The sequence below is a fragment of the Numida meleagris genome, chromosome 4 (assembly GCF_002078875.1).
Source record: "Numida meleagris isolate 19003 breed g44 Domestic line chromosome 4, NumMel1.0, whole genome shotgun sequence".
Classification (NCBI taxonomy): Eukaryota; Metazoa; Chordata; class Aves; order Galliformes; family Numididae; genus Numida; species Numida meleagris.
In genome coordinates, this window is record NC_034412.1 from 45,470,619 (window position 1) to 45,487,471 (window position 16,853).

At 42.2% G+C, this 16,853-nt stretch overlaps 1 protein-coding gene across 20 annotated transcripts in view; it reads right to left on the minus strand.

Moving 5' to 3' along the window:
* The window catches only part of TENM3 (teneurin transmembrane protein 3), a 355,944-nt gene that overhangs the window by 216,260 nt on the left and 122,831 nt on the right, over positions 1-16,853 (minus strand). For 2 of the 20 annotated variants that reach the window (XM_021397125.1, XM_021397114.1), the window contains exons 1-2: positions 16,654-16,709; positions 15,775-15,866 (exon numbers count right to left, since the gene is read on the minus strand). The exons of 12 other annotated variants lie outside the window; for them this stretch is intronic. Coding sequence is in view for 2 of the 8 variants with exons in the window: in XM_021397111.1 (XP_021252786.1) it covers positions 4,934-4,961 (28 nt within the window). In the remaining 6 variants the exon portion in view is untranslated. 6 more of the 20 variants (XM_021397123.1, XM_021397116.1, XM_021397119.1 and 3 more) reach the window with 5 other exon arrangements.

A 16,853-nucleotide genomic window follows, 5' to 3' on the forward strand; every position in this document is an offset into this window, starting at 1 on the left:
CGAACTAAAACAGTATTTTACGTATGTCAGTCATTCTATGCTTCTGTTCAAGTTTTAAAGCAAAAAAGGGAAGTAATAATAAAGTAGTTCTAGGGATTGGGATATTGAAATTGTAACTGCTTGGATATATGCCAATAATTTATGATTCATTCTTAATAAATACTTTTAGGATTCACATAGTCTATTTCATAAATCATGACACTGCGTAAGGTTTTTGGGTTTTTGTTTGTTTTGAGGAAGGCAACAATACTGATATGCAGTCTCATAATTGGGCACAACCTCCACAGGATCTCCTTAGAGGTGCTGTCTGGTAATCCGAAACCATTTTGAAAGCCAAGAAGTATTGCTAATTGAAACATTTCAAGGCTCATATCTTCCCTTTAAAAATGCAAATTTGATCTCAGAATAATTCACTTAATAATTATCTGAAATTTGAAAGAGGATTTGATTCTTCCTCCTGCACCAACCTGAAAGTGCAAAGCACGAATGCAGAGGTTCCAGGGCAACATCCTAGGGTTCTGGTTGCTCAAGATAGCAAGTAAGCCACCTTTCATTTCCTCAATCACTATTTTCCAACCTTGCCGCCCACACCAATACTCACTTTGGATTAGGAAAGGCAAGGACTTGAGCAGAAGAGCTGTAATGGCAAAAGGAGATGTGCTGCACACTGAATCAGCAGCTGCTGCAGATGAAGCAGCAAAGAACTCCTTTCAAGTTAATCCCCCAAACAGCTGTGCTCTCGCTGAAGCCACCAAGTACAACTCTTCACAAGACAGCCTAAGCATAGCTCCTCTGCTCTGTCTGGTGGCACTTACTTCACCCAAAACAAGACTGGCATGGAAATCTGCAGTCCTGCAAGTTGGTACACTTTCTTGCAAGGCACTGAACTGAAAGCCAATTTGAATTACTGTTTCCTAAAAAGGAATGGAGCCCGTACCACAATCTCTAGTTTTTGTTTAGAAGAAACCAAAGGAAACAAAAAGATGATAATCAGCTGGAGCAGAAAGCTAGGATGGAGAGGAAGATTGGTGGAAGGGAGAAAGGAGATGTTGCTTCTCTCCCTGCCACTCCAGAGGTGCCCCCTAAGCTCTTTTCCAGCCTTCCCCTTAAACCAGAACAAATGGCTACCAAAACCTGCCTAGTTGTCAAGCCAGCAGTCTGAACTAGAGCAAGGAGACACAGATGAGCCTGAGCCAGAAACACTGCAGGCTGCAAGGAGATGGTACAGAGGTGCCGAAAAGCAGCAGTAACCTGGGGAAAGGAACAAAGCAAATCCACCACTGACCAAATGATTAAAATAACACACACAAAAGCCAGTGAAAAACACAAGAGGTAAAAATCAGAGCAGAGATGGAGGGAAGAAAAAAGTTGGGAAGCATTCACAGCAAGACAGATGGGAAGAAGCAGGCAGCCTGCAGGCCACCCCAGGTGAGCTGCTGGCCCAAGAGAGGTGGGCCACACGACCTCACTGCTGTCTGCTGTCTCATGGCACTGCCTTCCTGCTCCACAGTTACCCCAGTACGATTAGCGAGCAATGCTCAGCTAAGAACCACACAACCAGCTGTCTTGCAGAGCAAAACTGCCCACCTGGTACCCAGTCCCACACAAGCGGGGAGAAAATGTCGGGAAACGTACCCAGGCATCAAATGTAGGGGTAAAGAGGCATTTACTCTTCCCACTGAATGTGATCTGGAAGCTATTCTGCTCAATGTGAGGAGAAAACTGCAGTTATTTTATTTGATCTTTTTTATACAGATGGTATTTTTGTATTAAATTAATGAATACATAGCATGCTGAGATACTAAATGTTAACTGCATGCACTGAAGAAGTTTTAACTTGAGGACGTATTGCTATTTTTCTTCTCGTTTTAAACATTCTTAGCACATTTCTGAAATGAATACAGGCCAGCTCACTGCACTACAAATAATCACACAAACTCTAAAACAGCACCTTGTTCCAACTATTTGAATTTGTTGTTTGTTTTTCCTTTTTAACCATGATTTAAAGAAACCAAACAGACAGATCCTGCCAGAAAAAGGCTTCATAACAGAAACAAGTCATACCTACAACAAATACATCTGAAACAAGAGCTTGTAATCGATGTCTCTCAGCTCTTCTAACCGCACAAAGCAGTAGCACAGCATCCATGGATCACCCCCTGATAAGCCTGCAAATCCAGACGTTGCACCCTCACTACAGTGCAGTGACACAAACCTCGACCTCTGTCCTCCTTCTCCACATGCTACAGCCCCTCCATCCCACCTCAGGCCACCAGCTCCACCACAATGAAACCAAGATTTAGCTGACAGGCTTTTTTTTTTTTTTTTTTGCACTGGAAAGCTTTAGGGACAAAATGTAACATGAACCAGCAGAATAGCAGAGAGAGGGCTTTTCAGGGCTGGATATAACTCTTAGAGCATGTGTAGGGGAAGCAGTGACATGCAAAAGCTCAGCTTCTCTCTGCTGGCACCTGTTTCAAGCACCCCTACAAACTCACTGTATTTGAGGAGGATCGGGTAATACCTGACTCTATTTGACAATGCTTTCTGTGTCCAGCCTCTTTCATTACTTCCCTTACATAGCCAATTAAATTATTTTGTTGGTTTAAAATGACCCTACAATGTTTCCAGGGAAAATAACAGCCTGAAACCTTTGACAAAATACTTACCATTTAGAAATTATTAGTTATAAAAAAAGGCAAGAAGCAGATAAGCACTCACAGGATGGCAGACTAATTTTCCCAAAAATCATAGGGAATAAAGAACACTTCTAAGTAAATACATTATGACAGTACACATTCTATCATAGACTTAGGGGTTGAAACTAGATGATCATTATGGTTCTTTGCAAGCCAGGCCATTCTATGATTCTATAGACAGAAATAAACCAGCAGCACGTTTAAAACCACAGAAGTACAAATTCTTACACTGAAATAACAGACACTTCTACTGATGTGAATGGGTGGCAGGGCTTGCTGATACACCACTGCTGAAAACCATCTGGGGACAAGTAAGCCCTTCATGTGTATTCCTGAAAGAGCTCTGGCCTACCAGAAGGAAGAGCAAACAATGGTTCTTTTTTGTTGTACTCTGAAAAGTTGTTGTTTTTTTTTTTTTTTTAATGCAGTAATTCTAAGTTTCCAAACTCTCACTACTTAATTCTGGAGATCTAACAGTTTTTTTAAAAAAAAGAAAGCTGTTTTCAGATATGCTTGGTATTTTCAAACATTAACTTTGTAATCAAAATGTCATTACTCCATATACCAACAAATGTATCATTATACAATACTGATGTAAACGTACAGAAGCTGTTAAGCACAGGTGCCTCAACAACTTTAAGACTGTTTCACACTATATTTAAGAACCCACTATTTGCAATACATCTCATAGCTCTGCAGCATAAAGAAAAACACTGTCTACTGAAAATAGTAAACAAATTTCAGCTGGCTAGTCTGAATTTCTGTCTAGTCAGTATTTCCTACCCTTCCATGAAGGAATTTGGGTATTAAACAGAATTTATTTTAGAAAACATTTTTCCAGTCCTTGGAGAGCTACACATTTAAGTTACATTCATTACTAATGAACATGATTTTTTAGCCTGTTTTCCACTCATGTTATCAAAGACTATTTATTTTACTGGCTACAGATGTGAGTTTTAACACCTTAACATATCAAATGCAAGGATTAAGATCAGTTACAGTGAAATACTAAAATCATCACTCTGATTACATGTAAATTTAACTCCAAAATACAGGATGAACATGCCTTACCAGAATCAGGCAAACCCCCATTATACTTGGAGTTCTACATGTCTTGGGGTTAAAGCATTGGATATTCTTTTACGTACAGCAAAAAATACAGTTTCTTCTTCATTTCTTGTCATAACATATCTATTCATGATTTGAAATACAGCCACACTTCTAACCTGTTGCTAACCAATAAAATTAGCTTGTAGTCAATTGCCTAACAGTGCTGGTAGCATTATTCACATGGTACGAGGAAAATAAACTGAAGTATCTTTTTCTATTACGTGAATGAAGGAGTTCACAATATTTCTATTTCCCCACTTCTGCAAAAGAGCTCCAAGACCTTCTTTGAGGAGTGTTTCAAGACAGAAGAAAAATGCACTGGAGTGTTTGCGATCAATTATGAAGTATGGAAGAGAAGAAGATCCCTCAGAACAACAGCAAGAACTCTTTCAGTAAATGGCTTTTCCCCTTTTCTCAAACCTTTCATGGAATAAAAAGGACATAAATCCTCAAACGCTACCTGAACATCTGAATAGCACATGCAATTAACATCACTACAATTTGGAAAATAAACACGTAACTCCACTGTAATTTTAAAAAGTTACTGGCACAGGAAGGAGTACATAGAAGCAAGGTATTAGACTCACTAAACTTAAAACACAGGTTTCATAGAACTCTTGAGATATTTGTCAAAGATATTTAAACAACAATGAAAAAGCAAAAAAAGCTGATTAATATTTTCAGATATACCACTTTAAAAATCAAAGTTACTTTTGCAGGCATGTAAAGACCTGCCATTGCAGTAGCTGTGATGTAGCATGGAATTTGTCAGCTGAAGCAATGTGTCTCATTACCACAGCCTTCTGTAACAGGAAAACACAAAGGTGATTATTTCTGATTTTACTACATTTCACGTATTAAGTTATTACAGTAGTTTCTGGCATTCCTGTGCTAGAGCCGTTATTTCTGCTTCAAACCCTGTTTCTAAGATTCATAACTTTGCAGTTATAATTCACATCTGGATGAAATTTGGTATTCTAGTCAGCTTGCATACAAATGTCTCTTGAAAAGATGCGTTCTGCTCACAAAGAAGCAAAACGGCTTCTGATGGGTTCTGCACAGTACCAGGTCAAGTATTTGCAGGTAGACCAATAGTCACATAAAGAAAAAAAACTCAAACTCACCCAACCAGTGAAGGGAATCTTTGGCCATACAACACTCCTTCACAGAAAGCAGCCCAGGTCTCAGAGGTACCCTCCCTTCAGTGGCTGACCCTTATCTGAGCCCAGGGGGTGCCTCCACCCAGGGTCCACCCCATCTGGTCACCTGTGGAGCACAGGTGCAAACAATTTTCCTGTGCTCCCTGGGCCAGCCACAGCCCTTCACCAGGTGTTCAATCAACAATTTAAGCCCTGACCTAACAGTTCACCTACAACACACACACGCGCACGCACATGTGCGTACACACACACACAAACACAGCTTCAGATTTCTTCCAGCTGGATAACTTTAAGAGACGAAACTATTTTAATAAATGTTAACAGTATTTCAGTTTATAATAATTACAGTAATTTTCTTGGTGTAGCAGTCTGGACTGGTGGTTTCCAACCTAAACTGTCCCATTGCTGCACTTGCCCTGTGCCTTCTTGGGTAACTCTGTAATGAAATGCGAAGCTGGGGGCACTGGGAGGTACTTTTGCAGACACCTATGTGCAGCTGGGATGAATGCTTCTAACTAAATAGCTCACATCCTCTTGGATTAATCACAGAACCACAGAAACATCTAGGTTGAAAAAGACCTTCAAGAGCACCAGGTCCAACCATTTAATACCAGAGGACACTGATCTCTGTTTTGCAATAGGCCCTAGAAACTCCACGGGTTTCTATTTCATACCCTATCTCCAACAGGTTTCTAAGTTCAGATTTTAAGGGAAATCTTTTATCATAATACTTGTGTATTACAGCAGCTAAAGTCTAACTACACATTCCTCAAACAACACTACTATACACATATACGCACTGTATATTCTAACAACATCCACCACTTCTTGTTTTTGAAAGAGAGAGCATTCTGGTGAGCTTAAGTGACAAATATGGCCTGGATGACATAAGGACTCCCTTCTTACAAGAGTAAATCTAGGTTACTTGCAGGTTTTCTGTTAGACAGGACAGCTCACAATCGTGGAGATTTTAAGTATGAGTATCAGAAGCTACAGGGAAATAAACAATAGTATTTTATGGTCTTTAGCATAGCTCAGGAAATAGTAATAAAATATCAGAAAAACAAAAATATGCAATTAATGCATACATACCATGCATATGCATTGATATGACACCAGTTTGCTTATACCACAGATGTGCATTTACACATTGATTCTATGAACTGCATAACATCAGTAGGAATTCTGAAATTTTCAAGCAATTTTAGTATAGATTGAAGCTTCGGTTCCCCTTTGGTGGGATTATCATGTTCCCTTGCATTGGCTTTAATAACTACAGCATAGACACTTCAGAGAAAAACATACATTATTATTGCTGGTTTTGGTATTGGTAGGTTTTCCCTGCTGCTCAGACCAATACTCCAACCATACTTCCTCTGAGTCAGTGAGAGTTTCACCATGGGGGATTCAATTGAAAGGAGAAAGGACCTCATGCCACCTGAAAGCATGACGCATCTTAAAGGCTGGCCACGGTGACAGGGAACTGCCCATTACCTATTTGGCTAGGCAAAGTCTACTAATGCTTTCCCTCTGCTGTCTTAATCTCGCTGAAATGGGGAAGAGTTGACAAGAGCTACCTGCGGCAAAGACAGAAGTTGTCTGCAAAAATATAACCAAGATCTGAAGCAGCAGTGGAATGGAAGGGGGACATTTTCTTTTTTTCCTTTTTCCCAACAATACCTTGGCTTCCATGTGCATCATTTTCTTTAAAAATGCAGTGATGGCAGCTTTTATAAGGAGATGTAGCATCATCCAAACCGAAAAGGCAGCTAGGTCACCTGTCAGCCACAGAGAGAGAGACTGAACCCATGTATTTAGTGCGAGGTATAATTGATGCAGGAGTTGTGTGCACTTCTTTAGGGTCTTCAGATGGGTAGCCAAAAGGAAGCATTTAGACATTTTCCAGCCAACATAAAATCCAATTGCAGCCATTTACAGTTAGGAATATCACAGTACAAAGGTTTATTACTTTCAGGACAGTGTGTGTGCTGGGGAAGAATTTGATTCTATCAACTAAGAAATGTAATGCAGAGACCTACACGCAACAGAAAATACATCAAAACACTTTTTGCTGCAGCTCAATCATCTTAAGAAACAAAATGTGATCACTAATATGACCTACCATATTTTTGAGTATGAGGGAAGCTCCAAAAGTAATGCCTCCCATTTTATTACGTTGGCCCATGACATCAGAGATAGATGCTGGTGGTACAGCAACAGAGGTTGAACCTTCCCAGCAGCATCCCATTACACATCGTTCCCGTGTGACAGATGGCACCAGGGGGGCACTCTGACAGAATGGTGTCTGAAGCAAAGGTATCACTGGATTCCTCCAAGCAGGAAAAAAATGACACCCACTGATGTTCATCTATGTTTATTTGATTTATGGAGACCAAACAGTGGGTGTGAGCACAGTGAAGTGGTGGGTGGTGCGTTTCAGCAGTGGTGACAGAGAAAGTGGGTCGCCTCCACTGGTGCAGACTGTTATGAGTGTGGCATGCAGGTTCTTGTTCCTTGCTGGCAAAAACACAGATGATGCGTGAGGTGATTATGTTGAAAAATAGTGTTTTGCAGCTGAGAATTTTCTCTAGCAAATAATGCTACTGCGTTCTTTGTATCAGTTGTAGCTTCCATGGAATGGAGTGGGGGGCATTACTTTTGGAGTGACTTACGTATTTCAAAAACTGAATAAATTCATGAAAACAAGCCAGAGCTCAACTTTTCAAAAGCAGATTTCACTGATACAGGAGAAAAATCTTGCCGAAATCGTACATGCAATGTAGTTACACACAAAGGTGGTCAAACAAACTGAGTACTGAAGAGGAATTGGCAGCTGATATAGCCTTGTGCTTTTTTTTTTAAATAAATAAATCTCACGAACCTAAATAAAGAGCTATATGACAAAAATCTGGAAGCAATGGTGTAATTTGGATCAATCTGTGGCATCAAATGTTAGTGAACTTGAGATAAATGGAATCCCGTAGCTAAAGCAGGACACCTGCTCCAAGTCAGGACCACCCTGAAAAGGGCTCCATCTCTGACAGCCCAGGCAAAAACCTCCAGAGAGAGAAACAGAACAAATAAATCCAGAGCTATCTGGGCTGGTGATGTGAAAAAATATTTTGAGACCCACATACTGGGTGAATTTACATTTAAGTTTGAGCTGTTATGCTGGAAAGTGTTAATGGCTTCTCTCAATCTTGTTTAAAGCAGCCTGGTGTGTCCCTGCATCGCCCTTTGCTTTACTCTTTATGTACCAGCTCAACAGGACCAGTTCAGCGCCAGCGAGAGCACAGGCACTGGCACGCAGTCATCAATTAATAATCATTAATTGACAGATTTTCCTGCCTTAATTGTGGTCTCTGACAACCAGTGCTCTCCTGGATAATACCCACACAACTCAGGGGAGTATATGGACCAGAGAGTGTTCCCAACAGGTCACATGAATGAGGTCTCCACGCCTTCAAAGGAAGAGCATGAGCATGTGCATATCAGTGATGCTTGCCTCATCACTAAGCCAGGAAAAAGATCTCAGACTTCTCCGTGTTAGCGTAGACACAGAAAAAGAGGGACAGATGCACAATCTACAGTCTAATTTTACACTCTACGTGAGACCTCTCTGGTCTCCTCTCTCTTTTCATTGCCCTCTTCCACCACAGAGCAGGATTTGGGAAATCAGAAGAAGGAGGGAACATCTCTGGGGCTCCAGCTGCCAGCCAGAAGCGCAGCACCGTATTCTTTCACACAGTCCTCAGCAGAAAAGCAGAGCTGGGCTTTTCATGTACTGCCACTTTGCCAGGCTTCTAGATTTATCAGCATGCAGGGCCTTTACCTACTGAACCCTATGACACTTTTAAACAGGTTCTAGCAGCTGTGTTACAGCCCTAAGCACAAGGTGAACAAGAACCAGCTGAGCTTAGGGGACTCCTTCCCTTGGCTAAAATGCAAATGTGCATACAAGCGTTCATAATCTGTTTCAGACTAATACAATTAAATCTAGAAAATATGTTAATAAAGTTTATAATTTCTATATGGACTATATCCAGTAAACCTACTTCCAGGCAACTGTGGTAATACTCAGTCTGCTAAAACAGGACTCACAGTATTTTTTCTTATTTTGTAGCAAAGGCCCACATATAATGTGCCACATAATAATGACCATCTTTAGCACAAGAACATGCATGGAAACTCCACCCACATATACAATTGTGTATAAAAAGAAAAAAAATATAGATTTCTTAGCCCAAGCTCTCCTCTATGCTGCAAAGAGAAACAAAACATTCTGAAGGACTCATTTCTTACCTGCTTTATGGGGTACGCTTGCACCACAGGAAACAAAGGCAGATATTCCTGCCCTTTGTCCAGAAGGCAGATGATACACAAGCAAGATAAAGCAGCTCAGCTCTACCTAGTTTCACTGAGATCACTGTGAGCAAAACCAATTACCTCAAAGGCAAAAACATAAGTTTGTCTGATGTAGGTTTTTATTTTTATTCTTTTTGCACCTCATGTAATTGGTTCTGCTGCCATGGGTCTGATCAGCAGTAAATTAGGATTAGGTAGAAAGAGCTAGGATGAGGGGGTAATGTAAAAGCTGAAGGGCAGGAACAAGAAAAGAGAATTGATAAATAATATACAGATCTCTTCTGTGAAAAGCTGGCAGAGCTGCTGAGGAATAACTGGAAATTCTACCCAAGTGGCACCGATAGAAAAATCAGCTGGGGAGAAGGTTTTACGCACAGGGAGTAACCAACTGTCTGAAAGTCAGTTTGAGATTCCTTGACCTCGGGGGAAAAAGAGTGGTAAATACTGGGATCTCACACAAAGTAAGAAGTAGCAGAGTTTGCAGAAAAAGACTACTTGAGATGCTCTGAAGATGCTTATTTCACGTCATGAATCTTACTGTGTGATTTGGAGAAAGGAAAGCTGTTAAAAAGAAATTATTCCGGCAACAAAATATGTGCCAGGCTCCATCAACCAACATGGTCAACACGTGAGCAAATGAAGAAGATGAGGGGGAAGAGAAAAAATTCTTTGAGGTATTTCCAGTGCTCTGAAAAAGAGTCAATATTTGACAGCGATTTTTGTACACTTGTCAAAGAACAGCGAGAGCCTCTTCAGCACAAGTTCCATCAGCTCACTGCTGGTCTCTTTGTTGATAGGAGAGATCTTAAGACTCAGTACCATTACAAGACAATGGACAGGTGTACCTGTGGCGTCCTTCTTGGAATTATCTTATGAAAAGGGAAGTTTGGCAGAGAGAGAGGGCAGAACTACATTTTCAAACTCTGTTTGCCTTCAAAAGATTTGACTTCCAGATGGGTAGTGAGAAACACACACACAGGGAGAACATGAGCGATAAGTACCAGGAGAGTGCTAAGGGGAAAGCAAGAATAATTAGAGAGAAAATGAAACTTTTTATACCACAAGTGGGAAGGGGCACTTCCATCATTTAGGCAGCTAGATGAAAAGGGCACGTCTGTGAGGAATAAGGTGCGTGTGAAAACTGAGATTCCCTCTCCATCTGGATGTTCTGTTTTCAAAATCGCTCTTCTGAGAATGAGCAACCAGCACCAGAACACGGTGTTAAGAAAAATATCCCACACCAATTAAGAAAGAGTGAGAGAGCACTGGGTACTTCCAGCTTGGTCCAGCTCCTTGTTTCATTAGCACGTCTGCACAGAAACCTGAGGGAATCAAAGGGATAGAAACTTCACACTGAGTACGTGACCTGAAGATCGCACCAATGCATTACTTGCAGCTAGCAACCTTGTGGTCAGATATAAAGCTAAAGGTCTTAGAGAAGTACTGTAAGCTCAGACATAACATGCCTTTTTGTTGGTTTAAAAAAGTTGGGATGAGATGCAGCTATGAGGAGGAGTTTTTACCAGTTCTGAAAAGAGGCGATGACAGAAGAACCTCGTGCTCTTCTTGGGGAGCTCCTATGTGTTGAGGAATTGACCACCTCAGTCCACATCATCTTGAACATTCTTGCAGATGATGCTTCCATCACAGCATAGATGTCACGCGACTAAGCTATATATACACACACACACACTTTTTCCTTTCTTTTAATCTTTTCTTATAAATCATTCCCTCTAGCCTCCAGCCATTTTTAATGCTCTGCTATGAGCTTCAGGCAATTAACCTACATCTTAAGTTGCTCGAGTTTAGATCCAGCTTTCCTGACACAGTCTACCCTCACATTTTGTACATTTGTTTTAAAGTTCCCTTAATAATTATGGCAATGTCCGCGCAGAGAGCACTGTAAGAATTCCCACCTAGCACTGTGGCCTCTTCATAAACAGAGACCAAAAATTATATTTTTTTGTTTGCTGTAAAACTACACCAGTTTGGAGCAAATAAAGACAGCATTTTTGAAAGAGAAAAGACAGTTAAAAAGAAGGAAGAGGAAGATAGACAGTTGAGAGGATTCTGATTAAATATGTACATCAATGTCCAACAGCTGAAATTTTACTTTTGTAAGCTTTTAAGGCATCAGAATTCACTGCTGACACAAAGCACAAGTGACACTGGAATTCAAGCGCTAGTTACACATTTTCTAAACTATTTGTTTCCAGCTTAGCTACAAGGCCTCCCGTGGTTTCAGTATCCTTGTAAAAACATACATACGCAAACGTTAAAACAAATAGTGTCCCTGCTGCTAAGGCTGAAAGTTGGACTATCTGTCCTCCTATTAGAACAACTTTAAAAACTAGTAGAATAATACCTTGCATGAACAGGAAACGATGACCATCATTAAGAGATTCTTAAAGGCAGATGTATAATAATCAATTAAGGTCATTTCAATATTCAGAGATATTTCTGCATCACCCAAGCTGAAGGATAAATTCCTAAGTACAAAAATTTGCCGCTGTTAGAAAAGCCCATTTCCATTTTGAGCCTCTAACTCATTCTCTGTAATTAAGAAAAAATCAGATTTCAAAGCAACAAGAGGAGACGGTGAGAACGCTATTTGAAGTACTCTCCGGCAGGGATAACGGCAGCAGAGAGGTGGCTGTCATAAAATCGCCAAATGGTTTTTTCCACCTCCATCAAGGTCACTTTACTGATGATGTGCTCAATAAGATGATAATGCATTTAACCACTTTCCTTGCATCCGACTTCGACCTTATTGCAAATCCAAACGGCCTTGTTTAACTACCCTGGCCTTTCAACATTTCCCTGAACAAAGATAATTAAGGAGATATACTGCCCCCTACTATCACAGGAATTGAAAGACAAATAAACTTTTAAGAGCGCAGCCAGGTGTCTATTGCATTAATGTATAACGTTTGAGCAGGGGGTAAAATGAAATAATGGTTAAATAATTATAAAAGGTTAACGAACTTAACTTTGTTACATAAGGCAATCCCGTTTTATTTAAAAGAAAGAGCATAAAAGGCTTTCCAGACTACTTTTAATAACTCCCCGGACAACAGTCTTTTCTTTAGCGCGGTTTCTGAGTAAGAAAAAAACCCTTCTGCAAAAATTAACAACTCAGAAATTTCTGCGCGTTTAGAACTGACTGTACTTCATACACCGCTGCAATTAAAGCTGGTTTTATGAAGAAGTGGGTCAAAGTGATTAAACAAAGACCTGCTCTTATAAAACTATTTCTATTCTTTTCTTTTCCTTTGTGTGTGGTCAGCAGCTATACCAGAGATGCAAATTAAAATAGCCTAAAAATTACATTGGCAGTCGTGACAGTTTGGAAGCTAAAGGTAATGTTTTCTCATGATCTAGACAGTGATGAAGAATGACCAAACACTGCTGATCCACAACTGCCATTACTTTCTTCTTCAATTTGCACTCACGTATGTTCTGGCATACCAAAGCATTCTCCAGGATGCTAGTTCTTCGTAGCAAGAAAATTAAAACAAAAACAACTCACATTAGTAGCCCCTGGATTCGAAGCAACTGAAACATGATAAAAGGAACAAAAAGCCAAGCAAAGCAGTTGGATCTGCTTTTTGTAGTTGCATGCAACAGCTCTGATTTTGGATTAGTCCTTTTTTTTTTTTTTCCTTCTAAACCTGTTTTTCCTCTAAGCACCCTCGAAATTCTGCTGCATAGGTCTGAATTCTCTGCAAGAGCCTGAAAGAGGCAGAACAGAACGCAGTATCAGAAATAAAAATACACAGCTCCTATCGACATGATACTAGAGCTGGGAGCTTACTACTACTGCAAACACTGCTATCTTGTGCCACAGAAAATAAAGCACACAGAAAACTTGTTAAGTGTACTTAAATGGAGTTCTGCCACAACACAGATCTTGATAAATGGCAACAATATCTGCCCTTGCTATTTTTTCAGGCCACGTTCCTTTGAGTTGTAGACAGAATTTGCCTAAATTTCAAGGAATTCAGCTATTTGGTTAAACCTTTTACATTTTTCAATTCAGACTCAATTCACAAGTTCTGAATGTACTAGAACATATTGCCAATTCACCTTCTGATACCCAATACAGAAATCAGTGCTTCTATCGTCACTGATTACCACATCAAATACCTGAAGTTTGCAGCAATTCTTATAGTACTGCCGGGCAAAATCTCCACTGTTGCATATAACAAGCCCTAAGTAAACCTGAACTACAGCTCAAAATTGTAGCCCCACATTCTCTTTCCTATATACACCCCACTAGGATGAGATATTGTCTCCAGATAAGGTAACTCCACCAGTTTATTAGATTTGAAGGACTTGTTTCGTAATGCTACTATTTTACAGCAGCTTACACAAAGCAGTTACTCCCATTCCCACAATAATTTGCTGGCCAGCCCCAAAAGAGGACTACACAGCTCGCTGTCATCCACACTGATGTTTTCCTGTATGATTGCACTTCCAGTTCTTTCAATATTAGAAAAGGAAGGTGAGCAATTGTTTTCCATTCATTCAGAATGTCTACCTAGACTGTACAGAGTTGAACATATGTGCAGCTTTCTAAAGGAAAAGAAATACCATTTTTTCCATTTGTCCCAAACATTTAAAGGACTTGCATTATTTAACCTGGAAAGCTTAAGAAGCATTATACTAACACTGCTATACTGTTTCATCAGGATTTCTTCCTCAGTATAAAAACCTTCAAGCATTTATACCTAATGGATGTATACATCTTCCAAGCACTCCTGAGGTCAGCAGCTTGCGGCACTGAGTCTGTAACACTCACTGAACTCACAGAACCTTGCTGTTCTTAAACACACGCAACTGCCTCTTGAGAAAGTCTGCCAGAGTCATACACAGTGAAGCCTATAAGAAAACAAACTTACTCTCTCACTTGTGAAACCATGAAGCACGATATCATTTCCCAGTATCACTGCTGAAGTGCATATGTTGCAAAAGTGCACCTCTTGTGACCCTTAATTTTGCCTTGTTTAGTTCATAAAGTGAACTGGGATGCAAAAATGAGTTACAGAAAACAAAGCTGTAAAGCCCAATCTCATAACTGCTTATCAGATCGCTTCGGTAATGAGATAAGTCATGTTAAATCTTTGTACATGCACATCAGAAATGCAAGAATGCAGCTCAAGACAAATTCTTTAACTTGTGGCAGCTTACATCGTCCACTGATGGATACTGAGCAACATTCTTACTGCAGACCTTTAAAGCAAACACACATCTGACGTATGACATGTCACCTTCTTTACAGTGCTAATTATCAAAGTCATTTTTAGACAGCTGCCACTTGAGCTGGTTTCCTTCAAAGGAGAAAAAAAATTGTCCTGTACCTCATGGAACATGTTCCATCACATGTCCTCAGCTCTACTCCAAAGGCTGGAAATCACCAAGGACCACAGCCAAAGAAGCCTAAGGTGGGATGTTCTCATGAAGGTTACATTGTTGCCTGCTAAACTGTAATAGGGCCTTTCTTATCCCTCTTCGTCCTACTATGGAGTTCTAGCTCATCTCTTTGGCTATTCTCCAGGTAGGGGCAGAGCAACTAATCAAAGAACTGTGCAACATCCCACGAGTAGTTGGGATCTGGCCCACAGCTCTGAGCCCCAACATGATGGACAGAAAAGGGAAGGCTGCTTTTCTATCCTGGGTAAAACATGGGGAAGGGTGTTCAAGCCAACTACTTCCCTCCCAACTTACTGAGGGTACAACGAAAGGTTTATCTAACAGAAAAGTTACCTAAGGAGGTCATGGGCACACCAAGAGGTTCAAGGAAATACACGTGGGCTATTTGGGGCGATTATGCAAATGTACACGTTCTTATCTTAATGACAGCCTGTATTTAACACCAGGAAGTCAGCTCCTCGCATTTACTCGGCAATTAAAGCACTAATGGACAGGGGACTCTTGCCATCTCCGGTAACTTTTCCACACGTCGTAGTGAATGCACCCTGCAACCTGGGGAGCCCAGGGCGAGGGGAAGGCTGTTCTCTTCTGCCTCCACTGCTCTCCATCCCCAGAGTCGGGCACGGCTCTAACAGCTCCGGCTGTGCCCAGCGCCCACCCCAGGCTCCTCAAGATTTTCCCGGTAACGGCCAGAAAACAGCAACAAAGTTAACAAAGAGGAGCTGCCAGCATAAAGCGCCAGAACTGTTTGCTTAAGTACATCGTTATTCCTTCGAATCTGTAAAACTTAGAATTTGTTTTCGTTGCTCAATCGGCTGTTAGAACAATGGCAGGTGAGACGAGCCAGGTGAACGTAAGCCACAAGCCGACACCACACCAAGGAAGCACACGCACTGCAGAGACGGGCAGCTCTAACCCAGCCACACGTGCATGCACACAGCTGCAGCGGGATCCATGCACTGCAACGCGGACAGCGGAACGGTAAATAAACTTAACTGCTGACATACCTTGCTCAGGTTTTTTCCCCACTCCTTCCTTCAAGTCTACTCTAGCAATTAACAACCCGGGGTCTCCGGACGGCTCCCTCAGACATTTAAAGCTGGGGAACAAAAGGTTTATTTTAAAAACGAAAAACCTTGGCTCGTACAACTCCAGACATGGATCTGCTTTCAATTACCCCAAGTATTTCAGCTGGAGCGAGAAAGGCTCAAACCCTCAGCTGCACCACCTCCAGGCACCCGCTGCCCGCGCTCACGGCGAGCCCCGCGCGCCCCGGCTGCCCGCGGCCACGGACGCACGCGGCTGCGGAAGGAGGCGGCTTCGGGCAGCGCCGCCCTACAAGCGCATCTGGGCCGATTCGCTCCGGGGGATTTATCCACGTTCTTTGCACGGCTGCGAAGTTACGGTTTTCTTTCCAGACTTTTGAACTAGCGATCCCCCGCTTCCCCCTCCCCACCCGCCCAGGTACACAGCCCCTCTGTAGCACAGGAATTGCAGCGCTTTATACTTTTCTTATCAGATGAACGTAACGGAGTTAGGCGAGGGAGCTGCAACAACGAGACGCAACACCTCGGATGCGAATTAGGCAAAAAAAAAAAAAAAAAAAAAACCAAAAAAAAAAAAAACCCAACAACAAAAAAAAACACAACACGAAAACTTCTCGTTTCTTACATCCCCGGCTCCCAAAGGCGATCCTCCCGCAGCCCGGACGCGGCACGCAGCGCTCGGGCTCCTCCAGCAGCGACGCGAGCAACGCGAGATCCCTCCCGGCTCGGCAGCACCGCACCCCGCGGAACGGCCCCAGCGGCTCCCGCAGAGCTGCCGGCAGCTGCGGCGCGAGGAGGAGCCCGAGCAGCCGCTCCCGCCCCGCGCAGTCCCGCGCCCACCTCCGCGCCGCTCCGCGCCGCCGCCCGGTCCCGCTGTGTGGAGCGCGCCCGGCGGAGCCCCGCTCGCCCCCGGCCCCGCGCCGCCGGCCGCCGCGATAGGCTGAGGCGGCCGTGTTTACTCCCCGGCGAGCGGCGGGGGCCGGGCCTGGCACCGCGTAACCCTTTCGGGGCCGCCGGCTCGGCACGGGCACCGGCTGAAG